Source organism: Actinia tenebrosa, unplaced genomic scaffold, assembly GCF_029948245.1.
Source record: "Actinia tenebrosa isolate PJP-AT-01 unplaced genomic scaffold, QUT_ActTen_1.0 PGA_scaffold17__23_contigs__length_9995812, whole genome shotgun sequence".
NCBI lineage: Eukaryota > Metazoa > Cnidaria > Anthozoa > Actiniaria > Actiniidae > Actinia > Actinia tenebrosa.
The window spans coordinates 1,736,457-1,764,424 of NW_028292577.1; the positions used below are offsets into that span (position 1 = coordinate 1,736,457).

The 27,968-nt window shown below is 37.3% G+C and overlaps 2 protein-coding genes across 2 annotated transcripts; one reads left to right on the top strand and one right to left on the bottom strand.

The window, feature by feature from the left end:
- Window positions 1–1,092: 1,092 nt before the first annotated feature.
- Window positions 1,093–27,823, bottom strand: LOC116299504 (centrosomal protein of 112 kDa). Its single transcript, XM_089031868.1, has 31 exons — window positions 27,401–27,823; window positions 26,493–26,559; window positions 25,608–25,725; window positions 22,476–22,532; window positions 20,525–20,628; window positions 19,591–19,876; window positions 19,047–19,092; window positions 18,291–18,352; window positions 17,544–17,630; window positions 17,213–17,312; window positions 16,807–16,925; window positions 16,284–16,427; window positions 15,751–15,846; window positions 15,132–15,190; window positions 14,557–14,686; window positions 11,046–11,138; window positions 10,614–10,673; window positions 10,220–10,299; window positions 9,877–10,012; window positions 9,028–9,135; window positions 8,349–8,450; window positions 7,777–7,857; window positions 7,310–7,354; window positions 6,992–7,090; window positions 6,204–6,290; window positions 5,178–5,240; window positions 4,227–4,279; window positions 3,806–3,902; window positions 3,115–3,204; window positions 2,605–2,670; window positions 1,093–1,977 (listed from the first exon to the last, which is right to left on the bottom strand). The coding sequence occupies exons 1-31, from the start codon at window positions 27,528–27,530 to the stop codon at window positions 1,819–1,821; spliced, it is 3,024 nt and encodes a 1,007-aa protein (XP_088887994.1). The 5' UTR covers window positions 27,531–27,823; the 3' UTR covers window positions 1,093–1,818.
- Window positions 23,712–24,258, top strand: LOC148910201 (uncharacterized). Its single transcript, XM_089031960.1, has 2 exons — window positions 23,712–24,027; window positions 24,111–24,258. The coding sequence occupies exons 1-2, from the start codon at window positions 23,783–23,785 to the stop codon at window positions 24,256–24,258; spliced, it is 393 nt and encodes a 130-aa protein (XP_088888086.1). The 5' UTR covers window positions 23,712–23,782.
- Window positions 27,824–27,968: the final 145 nt, after the last annotated feature.

The following is a 27,968-nucleotide window of genomic DNA, read 5'->3' on the forward strand; positions in this document are numbered from 1 at the left end:
TGAAACTCCCATTTAATAACTCTTTAATCTATTATTGTTATCGTTCATATTCAGCGTCTAGAGAAGTTTCTGGATTTGTGCTTTACGAAATAATGTATTGATCTAAAGAAACCTGCGCAATAGAAGTATTTTGATAATGAATATCCTTATTCTCAAAACGTAACTCACCTTCCTTATAGCCTACTGCAACTGTAGCCAGAACAGCAACAATAACCAAGCAAAGATAACGGTTATGATACATAGCTTCTCTTTCTTCTGCAACTAACAAAACAAACTACAGTTCAAGAAAAGTACTTAGTCAGGCTGGGAATGTTTAAAAGTAATTTGAGGAATTGAAACGGTTTGTAAACGTGGACAGTTGTATTATGTTGTGTTTTGTGTTATATCACAGTTTTATAGAAATAACTTAAAGTATGATCTCAACAAACTACTATACAATCTAGAGATAACTAGCTAAAAACTAGTGCAATGTCTCACTTGAAAATAAAAAAGTTGTTAGTACTAGATCTTGTACTGACCGTTGCTTACCTGTGCTTTCTAATCAGTGTGCCCAATGCTCGTACTCGATGTGACAGACCTAGAATGACTCATCTACGAACACCTCTTGCACTTTTATGCACCAGCAATTAGAAAGAAATAACAATAATAACAATAGCAGATTATTTCGTTGTCGCCACAATTACTATGGTGTTTGCTTCCACGCAGTGCCATCCACTGATCCAAGTTTCTTTTCAAGTGTTGTGAAATAAGGAAAGTATCAACAAAGACAGGATAGGTGGTCAAACTTTTCAAACGATTCGAACATGTGATTAAGCAAAGTTATAAAAATATATACTCGAACAATTAATGGATAAAGCGGCGACCGTTGCGGTCAAATTCCCTCATTTCCATTTTAATTTCAATTTGTTCTTGTTCAAACATTTGTATTTCAAGGTTAATAATATTTCATTCGAATACTAATTTATAGTGCTACAGAATTTTTTCTTTGAACCAATAAGATGCAGCAGATCATTCCTTAAAATTTCTCACCAACATGTAATGCCCAAACGCAGTACCCCCAAAGACAGCATTAACGAAACACGTAAGACATAATGTTACACACTAAAACCTACCTTTAATATTTTACTAAGTTTATATAAACATTTGAAGCTATAATTTATATATAAAATATCTTAATATACGAATATAAAACACAGTATATTAGAATCCCTGACATAAGATAAGAATCAAATATCAATGATTATGCACTCATTATGTGTTGCTTGTCCTATACCGTTCGTAGCTATATTGATGAATAAAAAGCATTTTAGTCTTGTTTGGGTGCAAACAACACTAGATAAAAAAATGACTAAAAATTTGCACCCAAGCTAGACCAGAATGCATCGCTTTCCCATAAAATAGCAATGATAGAATCACTCGTTTTGGATTGTGAATTTAATAGAAGTAAAAAAATCCTAATTGAATAAAATAATTCATTTTTGTTTTTTAACTGTCCTAGATATTGCTAGATAAGATCAAGATCTCCGTGTGTAATCAAAATTGAGCTGTACTATTTACATGTTATTTTTGTGCCTCCATAAACTAACCTCTAGGCACAAACCATTATGGATCATAAAGAGTTATTATTTTTTTTACAATTTACATAAGAGTGCATACCTTATATCAGTGAAAAAGGAGCTTAACGAAATTGTACAAATTAGCGCAAAGTTTTGTAGGTCTACCGAGGTCTACTGAACTTACTAATTTGTGCAATTTCTTTCAAAGTTTTTCACGGATATATGGTATAGGCTCTATAAGATGCAGATAAATTATTAGGTGTCACACAGCCTGTCTGTCGGACTCGTCTTTGTAGCTAGACACATTGAATGAAGACATTGAGAACTTGTTTCTAGTGTCCAGTTCCTCTTGGAGTACCTGTGCACGTGACTGTAACACTGATACTTGTTGACGAAGGGATTCGATTGTATCTTCGAGTTCCTGAAAAGAAAACAACGTAAGCAAAAAAACCCACATGGGATCTCAGATTGAAGGTGCAAAGGGTTTGCCACAGGTATCCCGAGCGCAAAGAAAAAGAAAGAGAGAGGCGCCTGCGGAAGAGGCTAGGATAGTGTTTTTGCAACATCACGTGATTAACTCCATGTTAGATGGCAGGAACAATTCAATCGGTTTATATCGCATCATTATTTTCGTTCTCGTTAAATCACTCTTATTATATTAGAGAGTTTTAGATTGACGTTCACGGCAAACGTGTAACGTCAGTTGATCAGTGAAAAATTCTTTTAAATAAGTGAAAAGGAATCACAAAAAAATCGATGCAGCAGAAAAACAAAAGAATATTTGTGTGTGATATGAAAGTTTGCAAGAGGTAAAGTAAATACAGGAAAACGATGAAAACATGGTCACGTTTGCCGTTTGCGAGAAGAAAAAAAGTCAATCTAAAACTCCTTATTGTGTGAATAGACACGTTCCTTCGATCAAGACCTAACAGGTAAGTTTGATCGATGGCAGTCAGACAAGTGAATCAACAGATATTCAGAAAATGAGTAGCTAGCTGAAGCACAGAGATTCATATTTTGTTAAGGTGTCGATAGCTACTGAATTTACCTCTCGGACCGATTCAGGCATTAGTCCTTTCATCTTCTCTTCGTATTTCAGACGAAGCCGGGAAATCTGAAGTAAAAAGCAAACATTTAGTAATGTGGTATGGAACTGATCGTGATGGACCTTCGAAACACAAGCAGAAGCATCAGCAATTGATGGTTATCAACCATTCCCAAGAGAATTAAATAACAAAAGAATTCATTGATAATTCTTTTGTTAAGTTCCTCCAACATGGCCGCCGTGAAAACCATCAATAAGATATTAAAGGCTCTCCGGGATATAATGTTCGAAATTGCATTATTACCGTGATCAAATTGCCTCTAAAGGAACGAGAGATATAGTGCTGTAGATTAGATTATAAACCATTCCAACTGAGAAGAAAACCGAGTGAGCTGGCATTGCAGTGCATTGTGGGGCTGTAGTTAAGGCTGATGGCGGCCATTTTGTCCATATTATATTTACCGAAAGGTAGGAACGTCGTACATGGTACATTATTACATTCCTAGTTGTTACCTTCTCCTGGGATTCCAGTTCCATTTGCTGGCACCGTTTCTCAAGATGACGAACCATAGACTTCTGAGCTTGAGAATCTTGTTCTAAAGACTACAAAGAAAAGGAGAAGAGAAAACCACGTCTTTTAGTAAGACATCAGTTTATGTGAGCAGTTCTTATAAAACGTTTCAGCAACTCAAACAACTCCATAGTTATCTCACATCTTTCTCACACTGCCTGCCTGCCTGCCTGCCTACCCTCCCTCCCTCCCGCCCGCCCTCCCTCCCTCCAGCCCGCCCGCCCGCCCGCCCGCCCGCCCGCCCGCCCGCCTTATTATTTCGGTCTATCAAATTTACATACTGTTTGACTTCCAAAATCCAAAAACCTCCGGTCGAATATATGGAAGCGCGCTAGTTCCAGAAGTTCTAATGAAATCAACCCACGAATCAGCTCATTCAACTGTTCGCGACTTAAAATTACTTCGCCGGAATCTCTGGAACCATTAGAGTACTGCGGAATTCGCCGCAGAGCCATCAAACCAGCTCTAATAGAACAGAGGACAAAATACATGTAGGAATTATTGGTAGCATGCATGAGAATAAAGGGAGTAAAGACGTGGCCGTTATGTTGGCGAAAGTCAACTAAGATGGTGGCTATGACGTCACATGCACCCCAAGAATAGAATATATTTCTATCTATTTTTCTTGCTTACACCAACTATGCTGTCACGATGTTTCTTTAGTGCAGCTTTCTCTTCGTTGAACTTGTTGGTCAGTTCACTCAACTTCTTTTCTGAGTTCAGTCGCGCTCTATCGATAAAATGAGAAAGACAAAACTCAGTTGATTAAATGATTGGCCAACTGTAATCACATGATATGAAAAAGATTTTCATAACATGTTTTTCGCGAGTGAATTTTGAACGTGTCTCAAAACATTTTCTCAAAATTTTCCGTTCGAAAATGGTACAAACAGATTTGAGGAAGAGAATGTGAATAACAGATTAAGAGAAAAGTTGAAAGCAGAAGTGTACGGTAGGCCGCTACAGAGTAGGGTATATAGGATACGGTGGATGGAAGAAGGTGGGGAAGGGTGCGGTATGTGAGGGAGAGACGAATATTATCCCTTCAAATTACCTCAGATTGTCTTCTCTCAGCTTTTTTATTTCTTCGTCGAGAGTGCGATTAGCCTGCAAACACAATCGTAAAATTAATATAATGAGGATGAATCTTAGTATTTTTGGCTTCTCTGGAAGAAAGGAAATAAGACTAAGGCTGTGTTTTCACTAGGAATGTTAACTTGCCTAAAATTCCTGGAGGCGTTTTAATCCGACAACCACCTTTCAAGAATAACACTGTGATTGGCCCATTTATTTGGTAGGACAACTTAAACCATCTTGCTAGGTAGTTTAACTTTGCCTTATTTCCGGTGTTATATTTAAGCTAGTTTAAATTGTCCTAGTGAAAACACAGCCTTATTCCTTCAAATTTAATGCATGATCAAGGCTTAGCATGCGTATATTGAGATGTCTCGTTTATTTTCCTTTGCCACTCCTGTGCAGAACTATCCATTTCTTTCTTTTCCCATTTTCCCCTTTTTTAGTAACACATCTAGGTGATTGAAAAATCGCGCGCGCTGATTGATCGAGAACTTAGGACTAATTCTCGATAATCACCTATAGAACTGTTAAGTGTGACCTAATTCGGACGAAAAACTACTTCCGGGTCCAAATTAATAATTACTTCTACAGACATTTTTCTGCGTTTTTTTCTTCATAGCAGGATTTTCTGTTTATATATCTAATTGTTGAAGGTAGAGAATAAATCCTGGGAATAAGTTATGGCAAGATTTTAGTGATCTTTTGCGTGATTGGACCCGGAAATACGTCATAACTTAAAAGCCCTATAAGTAAATATGGAATTCCGCGCGTGCCGTTTGTTGATGCGTGCTGTTTTCGAAGTACGAAATAAATATACATTTTAGAAATAAACTGATGATGTCTATTTTTTCTCAAATAATAGCCTTTGTAATGCTATTAAAGCAACTATCTATTGAGATAATACCCGACGTAACCTGACGTAACCAACCTCTTGTGCCTTTTCTGATCTGCTTGTAAACTCTTGTTCCATCATTCTCAGCCGTTCATTGGTCTGTAATCAATAACAACAAACAATAACATTATGGTTTTCGACAGAATTCATGTGACGGCCAAAGCATGTCGCGTGAAACGATTAATAATATCTACAAATGGTTAAACCATCACGTGGCTTGGAGGACCACGTCAATGGCAGTCCCGTCCCTAATCAACAATAAAAGAGGACGACTAGGTTATCGCTTGAGTTAGTGCAGTTTTCGTATGACTGTGAAAAATTCACGGCAAGGGATACGCCAGACCAATCACATTGCACGAGAATTTACTCTCCATCCAATCAAATACCCGGAACACGGCATAAACACGGCGCGGACACGGTCACGCCAAGGTCACGGCAATGCCAGACCAATCACATTGCAAGAGAATTTACTCTCCATCCAATCAAATACCCGGAACACGGCATAAACACGGCGCGGACACGGTCACGCCAAGGTCACGGCAATGCCAGACCAATCACATTGTGCGTGAAAAAATCAGCCAATTAAAATTCTAGAAAGCATCACGGTCACGGCCCCTCACGCTTACGGCACTGAGCTTTTCACAGTCATACGAAAACTGCTCTACTGTCAAGTGTTACACTCTATAAGCAACGATATGTCATTAATAAATAATGAAAACCATAACTATTCCATTAGTTTTCATTATTGCCATCGATTGATTCTTTATTAATCACGATACGCAGATGACAAAGGAGGACGGCACCCTATGAACCAGTTTGCGAACTAAACTGGGATTTTAATGATAGCATAAACGTAAATATTTTTGATGTTATTTTTCCGTAGTTATAGGCAGGAGGGAAGGAGTACCAAATACACCAAGTAAAACTTCCCTGAATTCGCCCATGCAATTACATCTTGAAAGGTTTCTGTTCATCCAATCAGAGTGCTGTGACACGGTCACGGTATCGTATGTTTTTTTTACAATTATACGGCGACACTTAATATTCGTCATATAGTAATACCTTTTCCAGGAGCTGTTCCATCTCTGCGCTATGAGATCTTCTTAACTCTAGTTTCTGTTGCTCTAGCTCACTCCTTCCCTTGGCTTGCTGTTTGAGGAATAATGTTTACTTGGTTAAGAAAAAGTCATTAATGGCGCTGGTTCAGTTTCGTAGTACAAAACAAAACTATTCAAGTTTTAACAAAATGAAAATTAACATTGGTTTCACACATGACTCTTCATCCACTGGATTTACTCCAATAGATCTTTTTCCGACATGCGCGAGCACTGACAAAAGTATCGCGTGCTCAGATTCAAAAACGAGGCATTCTTTCGGGCAAGACTATTACGCGTGCTATGGAAAACACATACAAAACTTTGAAAATTATGTTAACGAAGGAATACATTCAAGTTTCTTTTGGTAAGGGAACAAGATAATACTTTTTTGAAAAAAATACAGCTCACTTTAGAAATCGCCTTTAACTCTATGGTTTCCAATGGTTTTGTTATCACACTGCCCGAAAATGCCTTGTTTTCATGTCTGTGCCTGCGATATTTATGAATGCGCTCGCGCATCTCAGAAATCGTCTATGTTGGAGTTTAGAAATTGATTTTTGCGGAGGGAGGAATAACCTGGAAAAGCCATAGAAAAACCGGAGAATCACAACAGAGAACAAGAGGCAACTCTATTCACATACCACACCGAGTCCGAGGAATCCAACCCGGGTCAGTCATTGGTGAGAGGCGATCGCTCTCACTGTGACGTCACCGGTGCTTCCTATTGAATCAGTTGGTTGGCAAGTTACTTACAAGATTCTCTTCTTGTCTCTTGAAGGCTTGTTTTTCTTCTTCTCGGAGTAGGTTGAGTTCCATGAGTTGTGTTTTATGTAGTGAATTGGCCTGCATAATCTGAAAGACGACAAACAATTCCCCGTGGTATCAATGATGAACTCAGTAAACATAAAAAATCGTCGATGAGGGGGAAAAACAACAGTAAAAATATATATAACAGCAACATCAAAATGCAACAACAGTAAAATCAAAAGGGACAACAGCGACAAAAACAACAAGTAAAAAGTGACAATGACAATGAAAAACAGAGACACAGCACATTAGTATGTAGCTTACCTCTTCCCGTAACTCTCGTACTTGCTGTTCTAATTCGGCATTGACCTATCAAAATAAATCAAGAAATTGAAAATATTTAACAAATTGACATCAGTTTTTTTGTGTCTGTCCTCTTATTGACGAATAAATTACAGCCATTCTCAATCACACGCGCCCTCTAGCGATTCTTTCTGTCGCGACGAAGAAGGTTTTGGTGGACGTCAATCACTAGGCGTTTCCATAACATTGTCGGAAAACGCAAAGCTATAAGGGCACGTGCCTACAGAATGTCATGGAAACGCCTTGATTGACGTCCACCAAAAGCTTCTTCGTCTCGCGACAGAAGCAATCTCTAGAGCGGCGCATGTTATTGAGAATGGCTGTAAATACTATTGATAGGATTGATAATATTTGTTATGATTCAAAAAGGAATCAGTGGATGACACACGTTCGCTGTGTGTGTGTGTGTGTGTGTGCGTAATACTGACCTTAGCATCTTTAGTTGATCTATCTCTTGACTGGTTCTCCATATCCATCATCTTCTGGTGTAATTTTTCACTCTGTAAATCCTAACAGGCAAAAACGTAGCGAATTTTCGAATATAATCTTTAATTAAGGTGGTTGGTCATTGATGACGGTTTTGAGTATTAAAGCAACGACTTTTTATTTTATAGGTATTTTTAATAAGCGACCATCGCACGTCGAAGGATGTGCGCATAAAGAAACGTGTTCAGCTAGTTATATTGTGCTATCTCTTGGTCTTGTCCCCATACAAATACCCTCCCTATCCTACCCTTCTCACCCCTGACATCGTATTATAATAAACCCTACCCTCTCTGGTCTTGTCCCCATACAAATACCCTCCCTCCCCCACCCTCCACGACCCGGACATTCATACAGTAAAACCCCTCTTGCTTTCCATTCTATTTAGCACCCGGCAACATTCTATTGGTATACTAGCTGTGGTTATGATAAATATTTCTGTTCACTTGCTCTTGTTCCCATACAAATTCCCTCTCCCCCCTTCTTCACCCCTGACATCGTATATAGTAAACCCTACCCTCTCTTGCTCTTGTTCTCGTAGAATACAGTCTCGCTCAGCTTGGTGACTCCTTAACATCTGTGCCTTGTCTTGTTCGTGACTTATCTTGAGCTCAGCTATCTGGAAAGCAAGAGAAAAGGTTAGTTTGTTTCATCCTAGCTTGCGCGCAGCCGGACTTTAATTCTGGTTAAGACCGTCTTAAAATAAACAGAGTCAAAGTCCGGGTAGAATAGACCACTTGCAGCACGCCGCAAGGCAGCTCAATTTGGAGGACATAACCATAGGTTTCTAATTCTCAGTTATTTAAATTCTTTTATTTTGTCCTCCAAATTGAGCTGTTTTGACGTCACATGCAAGTGGTCTATTGAATTACTGTGATGGGCACCAGAGGGGCGTCGAAAACGAGAAAGGTCAAAAACGAAATGGAGTAGGACTGTGGAAAGGGAGTACAAGTAGGATGAAAGAAGTGGAATGAAATTTATTCCGCAGCGACCGACAGAGCTGGTTGCAGAAGGAGTGTTGAAACCTTGTGCCACCTGACACGAAGTAGATAGGTGGTAGTGTTACACAGGCTAGTTTCACCCTACACCTCCATCATCCTACACAGACGTTGTTAGGGTCGTCACGTTGTCACGCAACTTTTTTGTCATTCAACATTTTTATCACGCATTCGCCAGGAATAAATATAGCAATCTACCTGTTTATCGTGCTTCATTTTGATATCATCGATTTGTCTGCTGTACTCTCTACTTTGTTTTTCTCGTAGACTTTTGGAATGAGCCAAATCTTCTTCCACTTTCTCCATCTAAGAAAAGAAAATATCTTTTACTCAGTATGAATCAAAGATCATAGTATTTTTTGTCATACACAAATCAAAACCCGTTTCAACACAAGGCAAAGCCAGATGCAGAACTCAGTTGAGAATAACGTTTCAGGGTAATTATAATATCTTTCGCCCTTATTTTTCCTTTTCAGCCACGGTTGGGAATAATAAACTTCAAATTGATTCTATACCAATGAGTAATTCTTTTCAGGCGTTATCCGCGGTAGAGAAACAAATGCTACAGAAATAATTAAAATGCTCACGTCAGGTGTTTTTTATCGGATTGAGGAGAATTTTTGAACAGTATTTTTTAAATTTATTTTTGCGCTTGTTGTTACAAATGACACTGAAATAAGGCACAAGTGAATATGGTCTAAAATGCTCACGTAATTTTTTTGGGGGGCGGGGAGGGGGGGGGGGGGGGGGGGAAGGGAAGGGGGGAAGGTAAAGAGAATTCGCACTTTTGTACAAAGAATAAAAAAGTTTTTTCCCCATTAATTTTTGCGCTTCTCATTTTCATCACTTGCTATTTCTGAAAAGACAACTGATTTGAGTGGAAACCAGTCCGCTTCACGTCGTAGTCTACTACGCTTCTCTCGCTCTGGCAAACTTTAGAAAATCACTGCTCAAGCAGAGTCACTGGTCGCTCGACCAATCACAGCGCGCGAACCCTTATATTCAAGTCTATTATACTCAATTATACTACAAACCAATATTGAATACCTGGGTTTTCATTTCATCAAACATCCTGGCTGAGTTTTTCTCTACTTGGTTTTTAAAGTCTTCCAGTGCTCGTTCAGCTTGGTGTGCCTGTTGCTTCTGTGCCTCAGTCATCTGGGAGATTTTCTCGTCGCGCTCCCTGCACGAAACGAGATAACGATTAATACTGATATTACAGTACTGACAAACAAACTTCATTCCCCCTCCGCTACCAACTACCCCCCCACCCCTCCCCCCCCGAAAACACACACACACACACACAACAGCACGTACAAATAAACAGATGAAACTGCTTCCAGTGAGCAGGGTATTTGATGTTACGCCTGGAAGAAGACAAAATACTTACTTGACTTGATCCTCCAGTTTCCTCACACGCTTCTGGTGTTCAATGTCTTGCTGATCCATCTCTGCTTGTAAACTACGAAACTATAATCACAAAAACAACATAAATAAAAAATAACTAATGCTGAAAAAAAATTGTGCATCGTTCGTAAAAGGGAGGATATTTGCACCAATAGACCCCTTGCATGTGAAGACAAAGCAGCTCAATTTGGAGGGCAAAACAAAAGAATTTCAATCTCCTGAGAATTGGAAACCTATTGTTTTGTCCTCCAAATTGAGCTCCTTTGACGTCACATGCTAAGGTTCTATAGCCTGGTTGACGTACCTGGAGTCTTCCCTTGACGATAAAGTAAAGCTGCGACTTTGAAATACTAAACAAGGACAGATTCATCTCTTACCTTTTTATCATAGAGGTGTTCAAGACTCATCTTGTCCTGTTGTCCTGTGGATTCCATTTCCTGTAAGAGATAAAGTGATTTATTATTATAGGGGAGCACGGTGGTGGAAAGATGCGCTGCCTCTGGTACTCGTCACCGTATGTGCGAAAAACTGTATTGCTGACCCTCCCTTACTAAGGGACCTGTCCTCATGCACAGACATACCGTTACCGCGCGGTTGCTGTGGCCAAGCATCAAGTGGATAAACAGTGACCTTGTGTGTTGCGACTGATTCAAAGGATGTTGTCAATAATGTACCGTACCGTGGACGTGTCCAAGTGGATATACAATGATCTCAAAGTCATCAAAAAATCTACTTCAATTAGCAAAGGGTGTGTCCTATTGAGAGTACCAAGTGTATATAATGACAATATAACTCTTGCTGTTCCTTACCCTGACTTGTTTCTGTCGCTGGTACTCGGCATCTTGTAGCGCTTGTTTTGTTTGGGCAAGTTGAGATTCAAGGTCCGAGATGGCATCTGCAGACTATAGACCATAAATGAAAGATTAAATACTATGTCCAGCGGAATGGACTGAGTCAATAGCCCATGAGGGCGAGGGGACTAATAATTTTACTCCAATCCAACTAGTTATTCAAATATTTAGATGCAAACAAGTTTTAAATTAAAGTTAAATTTAACGTGTTGGTTTTCAAAGCCGACACTTTTCCCTACTAGTAAGCTAATGACATATAGCCTAATAGTAGCTCATCCAATCAGAATGCAGCATTGATGATAGACCACTAGTTGGATTTGACTAAAGACAAATATTAAACAAGGTTGAACATGATATCATAAATTATCAAGATCGCCGCAACGTAGCCGTGTGATCATGCGGATGCACAGATCCAACGTCTTGATATTTTAAAATATCAGAGAAAATCTATTTAATTTTTAGCCATTCAGAGGTCGATGGAAATACATTTCGTATACTGAGATTCTGCTTCAAAAACAAATCTGGGCTTTCATCGTCGCTTTCGTCTACGACAGATGAACGTAGCCCTTCTTACAACTTAAGATAAATGTATTGTCAGCACATTTAAAAAATAGGGTTAATAATGTTTCTGTGTGCATGGTTCAAACAAAATTTCTCACACAAAAATCCTAAGAAACGAAAAAAGAAAGGAAAAAAAAAAAAACAATCCGAGAGTAGAAGATACCGATGAAGATTGACGGAAAATTTGATAGCCATAAACTTATGCGACTCATGGTGAAGGGAAGATACCAACAGTAAACTCGTCGTCGCGTGACAGTGAAAGGATGTCGTTACTTACAGCTTCCACATTGGGGGGAGTTCCAAGTGATACAGTCACGATAGGTTCTGACACTTCTACATTGCTTTCGCTTTTAACACTGATCGCCATAACGCGTGGTGCATCCAAACCAAACATATCTAATGTGCTTATGGATGTCGCTCTAATAGAGTGATTCGTATAAATTTTCGAGAGTTCTGCTTCTCGCGAGATAGCCTTCATTTTATCTCCAAGCATGCGTGCTCCAATAGCCATGTTATCATAGCAAATGTCATCAACTCCGATTCTTGCATTTTTTTTCGGTTTTTGAAACAAAAAATGGTTGTCTGGATTTAAATGGGATATGTAAAGCTCTAACGAGCCAACAGGGCAGATTGGGCCAGGTTTTTCATGCATTATTTCAACTTCATTGTCCACATCGTCTTCGCTTCTGTTTCTCTGTAGTTCGTTGCCTGCTTGACACACGTATCTGGAGCCTTTCTCATCACGGCCGAATAAGAAATCAGTTATTTTTAACTCTCGGAGATTTTGCCGGCCACGACGGCAGAAGAACAAGATAATCTCAAAGAAGACCTTGTTTTGCAGGGTTCGTGGTTCATCCAAGCCAAACACTCCACATTCATACAACTTTTTAATATCACATTCTAGAATGGGTGGTTTGTGCTCAACCTTTGCCAGCCCCTGTCTTTTCAGATCAACACATTTTGCTAGAAAGACCTTATTTGCCCCAGTAAATTCAGAATCATTGATGATATCTATCCCTTGAACAGCCTTGAAGTGTCTGTTCAGTCCAAATCTTAGACAATTCAGAGAACCTTTGGAATATGATGTACCATCGCTTTTTCTCGCCTCGGCATAGAACGACTTTAAAACTACAGCTAATGACCTTTTGTCCTCTGGTTCTTCTAAGCTTTTTTCTCTCAAGTACTCTTTGAATATTTTAACACTTGACTTTGTCGCTCTTTTGGTATTTTTTGCATCCTTATTTTCCAGTAGTAGATTTAATTCTTCTTCGGAAACACAAGCAAAGCGTGTTGTCATCTCCATAGCGTCAAACCTTCAACAGCTGCTATGACTTAGTGAAACCAGACATGACAAATGTATTGTCTGCATATTGTATGAATCTTACACCGATAACACATTTATCATGTAGAGAGGTTTAGCTACAAGCCAATCAGAGGCGAGATAGTAATTAAAATGGATATTAACCTCATCTATTATTCGTCTCTGATTGGCTACGATATGATAAACGTATTATCCGTAAAAAAAAAATATGCAGACAATACATTTATCATGTCATTTGTATTCAAATGGAAACAGCGGTGCGTCTGAAGATTTGAATTGTTTTTTATCAAACAAATTAATCTCAGAAAAAAAAATTAGGAGCTCCAATCAAGAAAAAAATTCCAAAGTCAGTTCCCAAAGAAATGAACGAACGAAATTAAAAAAGAAAAAACTTTCTTGATAAAACAAAATCGAAATCTTATAATACACAACAAAATTACTTGATTCTGATTGGACAAGAGGAGTACAATAATAATAATAATAATAATAATAATAATAATAATAATAATAATTTAATCATTTATTTATTTAATTAATTAAATTAATTAATTGATTTAATAATTTAATTATTAAATCCCAAATCGTACTCTGTAGAGTCCCAATTGCCCTATTTCACTATGACGTCACTGCTTGTTTATGTGGGAGATAGAATCGCCAAATCCAATAGAAAATTCAACAAAATTTGCTCCTAGCGAAACAGTTTAATCTAAAATGACCTGGTTTTCAGATATAATATGTGTTAATATGTACTAAAAATTATTCTGAGTGTTTGCTGGCTAATCTACCTCTCTTCGTGGATTGATGCGGGTTTTAGAACAATTTTCGGTGAATTTGCGTTGATTTGACCCCGTCCAATGACCATGATCCTTTGCATTTAAACAATAGATTGTTGAAGATTGTTTTGATGTAACGTCATAGTGAATTAGGGCAATTAAGTTGCTCAATTTTGTTGAGTGTATTATAAGCAAAATATCTCACAATCTTCTCATACAATTCGAAATTTCGTGATGTTTTGAAAGTTCTCAAATTGAACTCGCCTAAAGGTTCGTCCAATTTTGAAACTTAGAAAACATCACTTGTATCAGTAACCTATAAATTCCGAATTGTACTCAAGATTGTGCAGTTTCCTATACTAATATTTAGCAGTGTGCATTTTCAGCTGGAGAGAAGGTTTGCTTATGAAAGATCATTTCAGTTATCAAAATGTGTTATAATCATAAAGTATAATTCTTGAAAGAAATTCACAAGATATCAAGATTTTAGTTATTTGCCTGAGGCCTGTGGTTTTGGTAGATAACACAAATCTTGATAATTTCTGATATCATGCTAAACTCATTTCACTCACTCACATAAGGTTAGCAGATAATGTATTTCAAGTTCACTTAAGGACTTATTCACAGGGCTAAAAATAATGTAACCGTGGAATAATTAGAACATGTTTGGACAAATCTTTGGCTTGCTTTCATTTTGACTACTCTTGCTGAGCAAGAAACAAGGTATAACAGAGCTAAAATTAATTTGGCTAGTCATCATGACCGGCGACTGACCAGTTATTTTTAACCCTGCATAATCAATAATTTTACCTACCCTTGCCGTAGCAGCTGCATGTTCCTTTTTCAACAGCTCAATAGAAGAATCAGTCTTGCGCTGTATTTGTTGGATAGTTGACTGATGGTCAGTCATCATCCGTGAATGATCCCTTTCATATTTTGATATCCTGTATGCAGTAATGATAAAAGGGTAAATTTTACACTGTGAAAAGATGAAAAAACTTACTGACGCTAGCCCTTCCTCTGAGTAAAAGAGCATCCTGTATGCAGATAAGATAAGGGACATTTGGTTTGATCTGGCCACTAGCTAAACAAACTAATATGGTACTTCCCTTACAGTGCTCAACACTAAGGCTAGTCATGACTTGATATGTCGGCTATGCTGGTGATAACCTTCTTCAGAATGATGATGAATGTGAATAGGGAGCTGTGGGAACACCATGAAAACAAAGATGGGGTGTGTGCAAAGAGGTACTAGATTAGAGTGGAGTGGTTCTATTGTTCTTTGGAAGTGGTAACAGGATAATAGCCTTTCCACAGCTCCCTATTCACATTCATCATCCTTCTGAAGAAGGCTATCACCAGCATAGCTGAAATATTGAACATACGTACATTGATTTTGCATCTTTCAACTCATTTGTCAGTGTGACCACCTTATCAGCGAGCTCTTCCTGCATATACATAAAGCATGATGATGCATCAAGGAACAATAATTGAATACAGTGTTTACTTCAAATCTTAGGTTTGATTCAAATAAACTGCACTACCCATTACTGAGGTCCTGTGAGGGGTAAATTTAGACAAGCAACATGGCCTTGAGATGGCAACATGAGAGCTATGCACTAGTGACAAATGACAGACAGCTCTAATGAAATACCAACATGAAGGCCCTGTGGGTAAGACTCTGACAAGTGAAACAAGAACATTCCAAAATTGTGACATAGGCAGTTGTGAAAATCAGACGAAGGACATGGGTACCCCTAACGGTTCCCCCTAACCCCCCCCCCCCCCAACGGGGTCTTATTACGCCTCAACAATGGTGAACTCACTAAATCCCATCAACCACAGCGTGAGATGTATGGGTCTGCTGTTAGTAGTAGCCAGTCAGTTTAGCCAATTTTTCTTTCATTCACTTTTTCATTCATTCATTCCGTCACCCAGTCTTTAAACACTTAATTATACACTGCTTTTTAACAAATGTAAAATAGTTTCCAGGTAATGTTACACTAACCTTATTTCTTCCCAGTTGCATTCTTGAGTTCTGTAGTGCTTCTGATTCCTCAGTTAGTTGATGTACTCTGGCTTCAAGTTCCTGCACAACTAAAGCCTGGGGAAAATCAAATATCATCATCAAAGTCTAACTTATGATAGCAAAGTCCAACTCATGATAACAAAGTGTAACTTATGATCACATTATTCATTAAATAGATAGTAAAAGATCCTAAAATCAATGATGTTAACTCTGGTCATCGGTGGCCCTGTCCACACATAATGCATTTTGGCCTTGTGCACACATGAAACAAAGCCTCAAAGTCCACGATGAAAATGATAAAATAGGATTAATTTATTAACACATCAAGTACAACCTTGACTTGGAACCATTGTTTTGTGATTGCTCAAGTGAATTTAGGAAATGTGCATTAATTTACTGTAGTATAATGAATAAATAAAAGCTAAGCTTGGGCTCCCTGTGTTCAAAGTTCAGAGGTCATTGGATTGAGCTAAGAATCAAGATAAAGTTGCATTTATTTTCATCATACATACTGTATTTTCTGACTGTTTGTTATATTCAGCCTCCATCTTCTGTAGTCTCTGATTGGTCTCGTCCAGCAGTTCCTGGATGTTGTTTGTATGTTGTTTTTGCATTTCAAACTTTTCTGCTTCAAATTCTGCTATCTTGTCATTCAGCTGTGAAAATACAACAAAATCGTACCTGGTAAATAGACAACCAGGAATCAAGGGTGGCATAGAGTTAGTGCCTAGGTTTAATTTCTAGACTCGGCATCAAATGTGAGTAGAGTTTGATGGGTATCTCCCTTGATGAGTGGGTTTTTCTTCAGGGTTCTCCACTCCCCCCCCCCCCCCCTCCTAAAAAAAACAACTAAATTCCAATTGGATCTGTGAGTTATCTATGCCCTGACTTAGATCACCCCACTGCACAAACAAGAGTCAGAAAGACTCAACAAACACATAAAACTCCATATATTTTCCGGCATCTTTGTTTTATTTTGCTCCATGGCAAGATGGCTGCCGTATCGCTGAAGTAGTCCATTGTATTATTACTAACTTTTTTCTCATAGTCGTTTAGAGCACTTTCCCCAGACTGTTCAACCAGTGATTTCAGTTCAGCAATCTGTTTATCCTTTTGTTCCTTGATCGTGCTGGCTTCCCTATTTACTTGAGACACTAGAATGAAAAAAATATGAAACAATTATTCTTAAATAAACTGGAAAGTCACCTAGACCAGGGGCAAATCCAGGGGTGGTAAAAGTGGTGACAAGTCACCCCCTTTTTTCATAAATTTCTCAGTATATCATTAGTAACTGTCAACCCCTTTTCTTCGAATTCCTGGTAAAACCTTCATAATAGTCAACCCCCTCCTAACCCCCCCCCCCTGGATCTGCCCGAGAAGACTGTATGCATGGAGTTTCAGCATCAGCAACAAAAGATATATGCAACTGATCCATTCTTACTCTTTCTTTCTTGTTGTTTGACAGAAGCTTCCAGTTCTGAGATTTTGTTTCTATAGTGAGACTTCACCTCTTCCAGTTCCATGTTTTTCCTATCCAGGATCTGCAAGCATTAATACAATAAAGGTTATTTACCCGCCAGGAGGTCTGCATAAGGAAAAACTGTGTCCAAGGTCTTGAATATACAAGGTTTTCAAGGCAGAGGGAACAATTTTTCCCTATCCAGAACGAACCTAGGAAGGTAAATATCTTTTTTTTTATCCTATTTAACTCTCCCATACATGTGCATGGATGGCGTGAGCCTTACATCAAACTACCCAAGTAGTATCCTTACTTTTTGCACAGCTACATCATGTTGTTGCTGTAGTTTCAGTTTTTCTTCATGAAACTTTGCTTCAGCCATTTTGACTTTGAGCTCCACCTACAAAAATATAGTCATCAAAATCTGAGTTTTTATTGAATAAATAAATAGCATTATATACTGAAGAAATAGGAAATGTGCTCACAAAGTACTGTGTGCAGTTATAAAATATACAGGGATTAATGAAAGAAAAGTGTTACGACAAGCAAGACAACAAGTGCTTCATGAAGGTGGAATAGATGGAAGTATTTAGGGATTGGGGATTTCGTTTCTTATAACAATGTTAGGGGATGGATAAGTAGTGACCAAGGAGATCTATTATTATCATATGACCCGTACGGCCCTTCTCACATGCTCTAATAAACTCTAAAACCATTGGAAAAAAGTCACGTGATGGGGGCTGGACGGGTTGACGTAAGCGGGCCGGAAAAACCTGTCCGGCCCTGCTCGAATCTGCGTGCTTTCTCTTTTTTAGCTTTTATTTACTATTTCTTTCTTTCTTTTATTTTTTAATTGATTTTTTCGTGAGGGTCATACGATAAAATGCTTATTGACTGAGTTAGGTCGGGCCGTACGGGAAAATATTTGGCTCTCGGTCATTTGTGCGGACCTCAAGCCAAATATTTTCCCATACGGCCCTCCCACTCAGTCAATAAGTACATAATACTACAGTATGTAATTAATTAATAACATATATAAGAAAAATATTTTTGTGCTTACTTCTCTTTCATGTGATTTACTGATGTTTAGGTCATCACGGAATGATGTCATTAGATTGCCGCCTAAAAAATATGAATCGATGGATATAAATTATATATGAACAATATGTATATATTTAACAAATAAAACAGCTTCTTCTGTTCTCTGTTCAGTAATAAAGCATGCAGGAAGTGACCTAAGCACGAAAGAAGTGCAAGGAGAAGCACGAGTCATAGGTGAGTGCTTCTCACACTTCTTGAGTGCTTATGGCCCTTCCTAAGTGCTTTATTAATGAACAGAGCACAGGAAAAGCTGTTTTATTCCTTTTATTACATAGTTACTAATTTTGTTTCGGTATTGAATTTATTCACGCAAAAAGAAAGAAGGTCGCAGGATCTAGCTGAATTTCGCTCTTGCGGATGGCTTAAACACTGTGCTCCGTTCACTAATAAAGCACATTTTTTGACCAATCAGCGCTTAAGTACTATACTAACTATGTAATAAATATATATAACTATAGCTATGACGAAAAAATTGGAAGATCTATATTGTCCATTATATTTATTTCCATAATCGCATGACCCAAACAACTAGCTACAATTTAAGATGTCAGGTTTTTTGGCTTTCGTTAATTAAACGTCTAATAGTATGGGTAAATAATTATTATTCAATTGATAGAAACCAAAAACCCAGACCTCTCTGAGTTCTCTCTGAGTTGATTGCGTCATGATTTTGAAAATGACTGTAACCCCTTTATATACTATATAAGCTGCATACCTCTAGGGTAATGTGAATATCCATTATTTTGTGTAGACTTTGATGGCTAAAGTAAAAGGAATAATCAGACAATTATTATTGGTTGGGCTTTCTGTGGAAACTGATCCACAGGTAACCCAACCAACAATTGGTTCAGCATTGCTACGACAGATTTACTTGTCTGCATTACTAAACTATGCAATTTATGGTATAATATACATTAATCACACAGGACACAATTTTTTACTGCATCTTTTTGCCACAATGGTTTTAATAGAACAGATCTTATTTGTCTTGGTACGATGTTTTCAGACCACATCATTCACTAGAATATGATTTCTTTGTCTAAAAGTTGTGCATGAGAAGACACATACACATGCACATATAGATATGCATTCATATCAACAAAGAATCTTATTCTCAAGAGAATGGTATGTGGTCTGAAAAAAAAACATTATGCACAAACAAACATGGTATACAGACTGTGACGATGCCAAAGGATGACAAAAGATGTCTTCAAGGCTGCTAAGAACATAAAGGAGTATAACTATGGTGATCAACTTACTGATGAACTTGAAGGACGCCCTGAATCAGAATGTCTATATTCTCTGGCATGTACTGGGTCTTCACGAACACCATAATGACCCCTCTCATCTCCATTCACATAATACTCATCATCCTTAGGGTAGTCTAATGATCTTCTTGGTTCGTATCCATGGTAACCATTGATTATATCAGGCTCATAGTCTGCGGCATAGTTGGGTCTATCTCCACCTCTACTTGAGCTACTGTGTGTGGTGGTAGACCTGGCAGAGGGCATAGGGTGTGCTCCATTGGTTGTTGGTAACTCTCTGTAAATCAAGGTCCAGTTATTTTATAACATGATCATGGCTTAAAATAATGGTCGGTCATCAGACTTGAAAAATTGGAATTTTTCCGGGTCAATCCTGGCTTTGCCGGTCATTTTGACCAGTAGCATTGAGCCAGAAACAAGGTACATGTATGACCGAGCTGAAAATACTTTTGCTGGTCATCATGACTGACTTATTTTAAACCCTGCATATTCTTATCACTGACACTACAGTACAGGCGAAGAAGTCATCATGGGCTCCCTGTGGTTTCCTGACATAATACAAAGGGTAATACGAAGCCCTACTTTACGGACACCCTTTATCATTTGTATGCATCTATCATACTTGATATCATAAGACATACCTTCTAATTCTGGGTTGGTTTACTCCTGACATATCTTACATAATACTACTTGCTGAAGAATTACCAAGGTCTCTAACCCTACTTTATGAACACCCTTTATCTTATGTATGCATCTATCATACCTAGATATCATAAGACATACCTTCTAATCCTAGGTTGGTTTACTCCTGACATATCTTACATAATACTACTTGCTGAAGAACTACCAAGGTCTCTAACCCTACTTTATGAACACCCTTTATCTTATGTATGCATCTATCATACCTTGATATCATAAGACATACCTTCTAATCCTAGGTTGGTTTACTCCTGACATATCTGACATAATACTACTTGCTGAAGAACTACCAAGGTCTCTAACCCAGTCTGGTGTATCTCTGCCGTATTCCTGGACAAAGAGAATAAAGAAGTCAATAAATGCTTCAGCATTTCCTATAAATCAGTGAGAATGCATGATATAGCATTATTGTCATGAAGTTTGCAACCTAATTCAAGAATTCAACATGGCTAGCTGCAATACAATAATAGTGATAATGGACAACTTGCACTAACAGCTAGGTCATGTGACCCTACCTCCCTTAAAACAAACAGTTATGTCAAAATGAACATCAGAAATGAAAAAAGCAACTTGACCTTAGCAGGGAGCAAGAGTTTCAGCTTATAACAACCAAAAAGGAGAAATGGCATTCATAATAAAATTGAATGTTTTTTAAGGATTTGTATGAGGAAATGTGCTGGCTGGCAAGATATTAAAAAAGTCCCCATACAAATTCTCATAAAATATTTGATTTAATTTTAAATGTCATTTCTCCTGTAGTCAACATTATGAGCTGAAACTCAGTCCTCTTACTAATTTCGAGGTGCTCTTTTCATTTCAGATGTTCATTTTGACACAACTGTTTGTTTTAAGGAGGTGGGGTCTGTGACCTGCAAGTGCAAGTCACTAACATAGCAACATCATTATGATAATCATTATTTTTCTTATGTAACCGGCGGCAAGGCGCTCAGCTATGAATCAGATTGCAAGTGGTTTTGACAAAAGAATTTATTGAAAAATTCACACAACTTTACAATACATGAAAAAAAACGGGAACGAGATTACAGGATATCTCTAATGAAAACAAGAAAAATATTTACAATGAGATAAAATAAATTTGTAGCTTATCTAAATAGCTAAAAGTTATGAATAAAATACAGTTTTGCTAGATATAACTAGAAACGGAAATACGTAAATTACGTCACAGGTAATTTGAATATTGCATACTGATTAGCAGTGTTTACAATACGCGAGTGAAAATTACTAGGTTGCAAAGTTTAATGTACAAGTCGGTAAACCGTTTAAAATGAACTAAACCAAAGGAAAAAGCAATAGGAAAAATTGACTAGAGGTTAACTATGGCTTTAGGTAAGTATTTTAACCTTTGTTTATGACCAACTAAGAATTACACGGTTTACTGAACACGCGGTCGCGACAATGACCTTGAGTGTAGAGTTTAAGTAGCGAACAAATTAAAGGTTGGAAAGAAAAGGTCTTTTATCCCGCAGTTAAGGCTATTTATCGTAGTAAAAAGGTTAAACAAGCGAGTAAGGCGGTAGCGATCCTATAGTAAACGTTTTAAAGAGTTTAAAAGACAAGATACACTCAGCGTGATTACTAAATTACTACTGCGTGAATAACTTTGTACTAAATTACGCGCTAATGCGACTAGAATTACTACAACATGAAACGAATGCTTAACAAATATGTAGAAAATCTAAGCTATAAAATATAACGACTAGTTACGATATTAACATAGATTTGTCCTAAATCTATCCTAGGTATAAGTGTAAAAGGCTTCAAAGATTCATACCTTTACATCGTAGAGAATTCCTTGTCTTGATATGTGCAACGTCTTCAAGAACTTTTACTACACTGATTTAAGCTTAGTTTGGGCCTATTTTTATGGAAAAACCTGCATTCTTAAGACCTTACACATCCTATGCAATGTTGCACGCCCTAGGCGCAAACAGGATGTCCCAAACACGAACTTATGTAAACAAGCGCCAAACCTAGGCATGACTCACTGTAATGTAATTACGTACGGAAATTATTTCTTGCTTACGCATTTTCCACGCAAACAGTTAACTAAAGAATTACATTCCTATGTGTACACGAGGCATTCCTAATTAAAAATATAGATTTATGACTAAATAATTACTGTCCAAAATAGTGTCTTTTGACTCTGTCACACTTACTTCATCAGATCCATGGCTTAGAATTCTTTTTGATATCGGCTCATCTAAATAAATAGACTGAAAGAGAAATGTGTTCACCAGCTTAGTATACTTTATCCCAAAATGATACCATTCATAAGAAAGAAGAATGCATTAGACATTTCCGATTTAGCGGCATAGGGAAAGTATATTCCGCATTCTATAATCCGACCGGAATAGCATAAATTAAAAAGAGCTATCATTATTTTATTCCAGATTTAACCAATAGAATTTTCAAAACTCCTTATCTTACTGTTTTCTCAGCTAGTACAATGTATTATTAGGTAAATAACAACTGCGAAAGAAAGTTTGCAACTATCGTTACTGACGTTACTCTTTCGTCTTACTACTATGGTCCTTAATAGTCAATCCTCTTACTACGAAGAACTAATGTCCCAAACGTCATATATTTATGAACTTTCTTATACACCTGTTGTATTCAACGCACCAAAACAGTCACAACTGACTAGCAAGCGCTAGTAGTATCAACATATCTTGAGATTTGTTTACAGTATTAAGCTAAGAATTTTTCTGCTCTCACTAATATAGACATGTGTTACGCCAGTTTGTTTTACTTTTCCGAAAAGTATATCAAAAAGAACATATATAACATTACAGTGTTTTTAGAATTCTTTTCCTTCGATTAGCAAGAGCACCACAAGTTGCTATTACAAAGGGTTGAAATGGCCTCATGTGTCAAAAAATATCCGAGGTCGCTGAGTAAATGTTTAGGAATCCAATGGCGTGCTCTACGCGGATACGAAGCGACCTTAGCGCTCTGTTGGCATTCTGTTGTCGTCTAATGTAAGCAATACGTCTTGGAGTGATAAGAGGTGGTGCGTTAGCGTATGCCCCATCAGCTATCAGCCTTGCTCGTCGTGTTAGATTCCTTCTTCTTCCATGGCCTATAGCGGGAAGTCGTCTGTGTGTCTCCGCGGCTGATTGCCAAAAAGTCGGGCTAGGAGATTAGCTCTGTGATGAGCAGGTTCCCTATTAAATGCATAGGAAATAAAGGGACCAAACGTTGTGGTCTTTGAAGACTCAATTTTATAGCTGCAAAGATAGACAGCAGGGTTACTACAGTAAACATTGGGAAAGGTGGGACATCCATTGTTGACTGACGCGAACAGGTAGTGTATTAAACATATATGCAACTTTTTCGTTCGCAATCACGAAACCAAACAAAAATATTTAAAAAAAACATTACGACCAGTGCACGTGTGCACGTGTCTATGTATGCAAATTTTTAGGGGTCTTTTCACTTTTCTTAATCCTGCGAGAAAGGCGTGATGGACAACAACAAGCAAAGAAAACCAAGGAAAAACTACACTCAAGTCGAAGATACTCTTCTTCTTCAAGCTGTGCAAACATGTGGAAGAGAGTGGAAAAGTGTTTTGAGTTTTATGAGAAGGCATGTTGAGGTTTTGGGAGAAGCAGGTGATCAGTATTTGGCTGAAGGAAATTCCAACAAAGTGTTGCAGGAGCGATTAAGGAAGAGAGCTAATAAACTGCTTAACAACGCTCTTCCTTCAAGGTAAGGATGCTGTTGACCAAAGAAGAAAGGACTCTCAATAACGGTATTATATGGAGTGCGATGATTCTTTTATTTCCTGGTAGGAATGCCAGTGAAGCAAGCACGTCAAATAAAATAATTGAAGAAGAATACTCGTCCGCATCTACTGAAGAAGTCGAAGATATTTGCAGAGCTATCAATGACCGCGAAACAAGGTATGTGTTAGATGCAGAAAAGAACGAACCCTGCTGACATCCTTACACAAATCAAGAAAACAAGAGAAAGCGAGAGGATGGAAGACAGGTAATTTATAAGCAGACAGAATTACTTTGAACGTTTCTCATACTTATTTGATAATAAAACCTCGTTTATTTTGCTATTATCCTTTCAGGAAAAGACCTCTCAAGGAAAGCTCAAAGTCAAGTAAAAAGCTGAAGTCATCTAGGAACTCCCAGGTCACCAGAGAGAAAAAACTGGACAGCTTACTCGAAGCAATCCCCGCCGTTCTTGATGCGGCCCAAAATGCTGCACGAGAGCACCAGAAAGCATTAAGAAGCTGGAGGGCAGTTCATGGTCTTGACGTGACAAATTCGTCGTCAGATGGAGACTAGCAATTTATAGGCTTTATGAGTTCTGTTCACGTTATTAATGAATAGACATTAAGCATCACGTTTTTTCTTACCGCAGAGCCTGGCCGGCATAAGCACGTTTTTGTTCTTTCCCTGTAATTTAACTAGTACCTTTTAAAAACCTTCTCAGCAACGACAAAGGTTATTTCATTATTTATATATTGCTTCTTGAAAAGCTTTTCAACTTCTTTTTTCCTTTTTTTTTCGTTTGCGTAGCACAAATGTTTGTCGAAAACACGAGATCCTTACTGAATCTCTCAAATATCTTGTTTTGTTCTGAATTTCAACGCATTGGTTATGTGCACAGCCTTTTCCAATGTATAAGAACTAATAGAGAACTTGAATAAAATCCTGTTTTTCCCCGCAGAGGAGGGGGTACAGAGTTGGGAAGCAAGTGTTTACAGGCAGTGAACAATGTCAGTAGGCATCCACATATCAACTATATGTTAGCGATACGTACGTGTCCATGCAGAAGGAAAACTTCTCGAAAATAATAACCGTCGTGGTATTCTACATCATATGCTAGCATTCTTAGTCCTTTTATAAATTTAAGGGCGAGCATTTACATTAGTATATTATGAACGCAACTTTTTTATATACCTGCGTTTCAACGGGACGAGATCTTATTCTCGAGCAGACTGCTCGTCAGTTAAGCTAATAAAACAGGTAGTGTTAACGATATTATTGTGCAATACCTTAAGTTAAATAAAACAGGTCTACTGAAAGCTGTTTCATTATTTTATTGAATTTTCTGGTCATAACGATGATTCTAGCCTTATTCCGCTGGTTTATGCTAATTCCGCTAGTATATGCCTATTCCGCTCATATGCCGCTAAATCGGAAATGTCTAATTAAACCCTTAATCCTTTATATTCATCTTCAATATATAGCATTTTATATTCATCTTCATCATTCATCATCCTAATCAACATCAACATCATCATCATTATCATCATCATCATCATTGATTACCATGTATGAAGGCAAGGGTTGTAGTGGACCAGCATCAGGTCTTCTTGTAAATGGATCCTCTAGTAAGCCTCGCTTTAACATATGTAACAATAACTGTGCATACAAGTTCCTGTTTTTTCTGCAAGTTCAATAATAACATTAATGAAAGTAAACTAATAAAATAATTGTGAAAATACTGCTTTTGAATAACAAAGCCAATAAATTATCAATGTATCATATAATTATAATTTCATATTCAAAATGTACGGGTAATATTATTTTACTTATCATTCAATTCAAAATCTACTTTTCAAGAAGTTTTATACAAATTTTATTCAAAAGCCTATCACCCTGAAGTATTATTATATTCTTTGCAAAGAATATTATTATTTTAATTATACAGCTTCTCATTCATCCCATATAGGTAACTGTCCAATTATTTTCTTAATTGGACAGGTCTTGTTGATATGAGATTAATTAGGCAGCTATATAATTAACAGGTAATGGGATTTCATGCTCCCCAATCAAGAAATAATTAGACTCGAAAAATTCCTCTGACTGCCAAATTGGACTGGGCCTATGGCCTCATCCAATTTTGTCAGTCCTCGGAATTTTCCTCGTCCAATTATTTCTTAATTGGACAGCATGGAGTCCTATTACATATACAAATTTGTAATATAGTTAAACTTTCTGAATTATTATTTCACTTATGAATTTATTCATAAGCTAGGAAAGTAGTATGGAAATTATTGGTCATTTTGTCTCTACTTGAAAGAAACTCAGAAAAAATAGCTTTCCTATCGGGGACTCTAAATATCTTTTCCTTTGAGCTTGAGACAAGGTGATCAATAGTTTTCATATTATTTCATTCTTTGCAAACAATATTATGCATTGCAATGTACCAACCTTGACGATGGAGCAGAACCAGGTGGTTCACATAACTTCTTGATCCATAATCCAACTCTTTGTCTCTCTATTATCAAGATAGTAACAATAAACATGCAGTTTTATAGCATAATTGTGTAAAAGATGTATCAAGGCGTTAATTACTCTTGTCAAAGTCATTAATAATTCATGAGGAAAACACAACAGAAATCACGACCAAGAAGAGTGTTGTAAATTTGATACAAAATTGTGTTCATTTGCATAAATTTTAAGTTGCATTTTGATCTTGGCCAATTTGGCAACATATATTCTTACAAGATCTACTCATAACAGTAATAAACAACTGTTTATTTTTGATTGACGGCAGCAAAAAATCAAATTTCATTGTGCAGCTTGTAACTACAGAGTTTGCAGAATATGTAAAAACAAAGCAAAAGTAAAAAAAAATCTTAAAACCATTAATAGTACAGTTACAGTGGTTACAGCAAACAATATCAGTATTATTAGACAAAGCTTATTAAAACTGGAATAATTTTATGGACCTGAAAAGTTGCTATTTAAATCCATAGCTCAAAAAATATCTATTTTCGTTATATTTTTAAATGTCATTTTTGTTTTTTTGTTTGACATGAGTGATAATCTTACCTTGATCAAATATTTATAATATTCTTATGTCAAAAATTGCAAGTTATAATTAAGTTTTACTCCACCGAAACCATGGAAATGGAGCAAGAACCTCAAAAACTATCAAAACAAAATTTGGCAGTGGTTCAATAAAATAAATTTGAGGTAGCTTTCTCACATAAAACTGCTAAATGTAGCCACAACAATTAAGATAAATAAATAAATGAGTTTGCAAGTAAATCTTTTAGGCCCTTAAATATGCGTTTAAGCCACTGTTTTGTCTAAAACTATTCTACAAACTTTACCTAACTTGTGCGGTAGACGTAGAACGTATGGTTTCATCTCTTCCAAAAATCGGTCCAGTTTGGCATCCTGTTTCTCGATCAAACTGACTGACTCTGGTGGGCTTCGCTCACTGTAACGATGTCCTGCCATTTTCAAACTTTCGAGCACTTGAAACGTATTTTTAAAGAGGTAGAAACTAAAAATTTCAGTCCAGGAATGATTGTAAAACTACAACTTTGAAAATGTTCGTTCGGTTGTCAAACTCTTCTTCAGCTGAGTCTAGTCGGGTTTTTTTGTATTTTATAAATAACCCCTTGTAATTGCCTTTTTCATGTCCATTGGGGATTCATTATGAACGATGTTCATATAGTAAAAACACCTGTATCATGGCTATAAATTATAAATGAAATTCATAAAAAACCGCCAACCGTTGAACGCAAACACTAAACTCATTAGAATTTTTCGCTTCGAGGGTCAAGGGACCTTCGGAAGTAACCAAGATAATGTTCCAAAGGGCTTACTGAGCTGGAGCTCGTATGACTACTTTAGAACCTTCTTGGGAACTTCACTTTTCCTTTCGCCCAAATG